This window comes from Egretta garzetta, unplaced genomic scaffold (assembly GCF_000687185.1).
Source record: "Egretta garzetta isolate BGI_Z169 unplaced genomic scaffold, ASM68718v1 scaffold372, whole genome shotgun sequence".
NCBI classification, from domain to species: Eukaryota; Metazoa; Chordata; class Aves; order Pelecaniformes; family Ardeidae; genus Egretta; species Egretta garzetta.
In genome coordinates, this window is record NW_009258889.1 from 859,324 (window position 1) to 859,756 (window position 433).

The 433-nt window shown below is 68.8% G+C and overlaps 1 protein-coding gene across 1 annotated transcript in view; it reads right to left on the reverse strand.

Moving 5' to 3' along the window:
• Positions 1-433, reverse strand: part of ECI1 (enoyl-CoA delta isomerase 1) — a 15,488-nt gene that overhangs the window by 14,901 nt on the left and 154 nt on the right. Inside the window, exon 1 of the mRNA XM_009634035.2 lies at positions 36-433. This exon is cut by the window's right edge and continues 154 nt beyond it. Coding sequence (XP_009632330.2) covers positions 36-433 — 398 coding nt within the window. The remainder of the gene's footprint in view (positions 1-35) is intronic.

Consider the following 433-nt stretch of genomic DNA (forward strand, 5'->3'; position numbering starts at 1 on the left):
GGGGGTAGGTACGGGCCCCCCCCTCCAGCACCCACCTCCCCAGCGTGCCGCACTGGCGCCATCCTGCTCTTCCCAAACACCTCTGCCGAGCGCGTGGCCATCCTGGGGCTGGGGCCACACCGGGGGCTGCGGGCGCTGTCGCTCTGCACCTGGCTGGCCACCCCAGTCCCCCGCCTCGGTGCCCTCTTCTCCTACACCACCGAGGACAGCGGCAGTGAGCTGGCCGTGCATGGCCATGGTGGGGAGGACCTCCATGGCTCTGTGCGCTTTGTCATCGGGGACAGGGAGTTTCGGGAGCTCCCGGTGACACCGCTCCTGGATGGCATGTGGCACCACCTCTGCCTCACCTGGTCCTCTGGCCGTGGCCAGTACCACTTCTACGTGGACAGGCGGCTGCTGGCTGCTGGCTCCGGCTTCCGGCAGGGCTATGAAA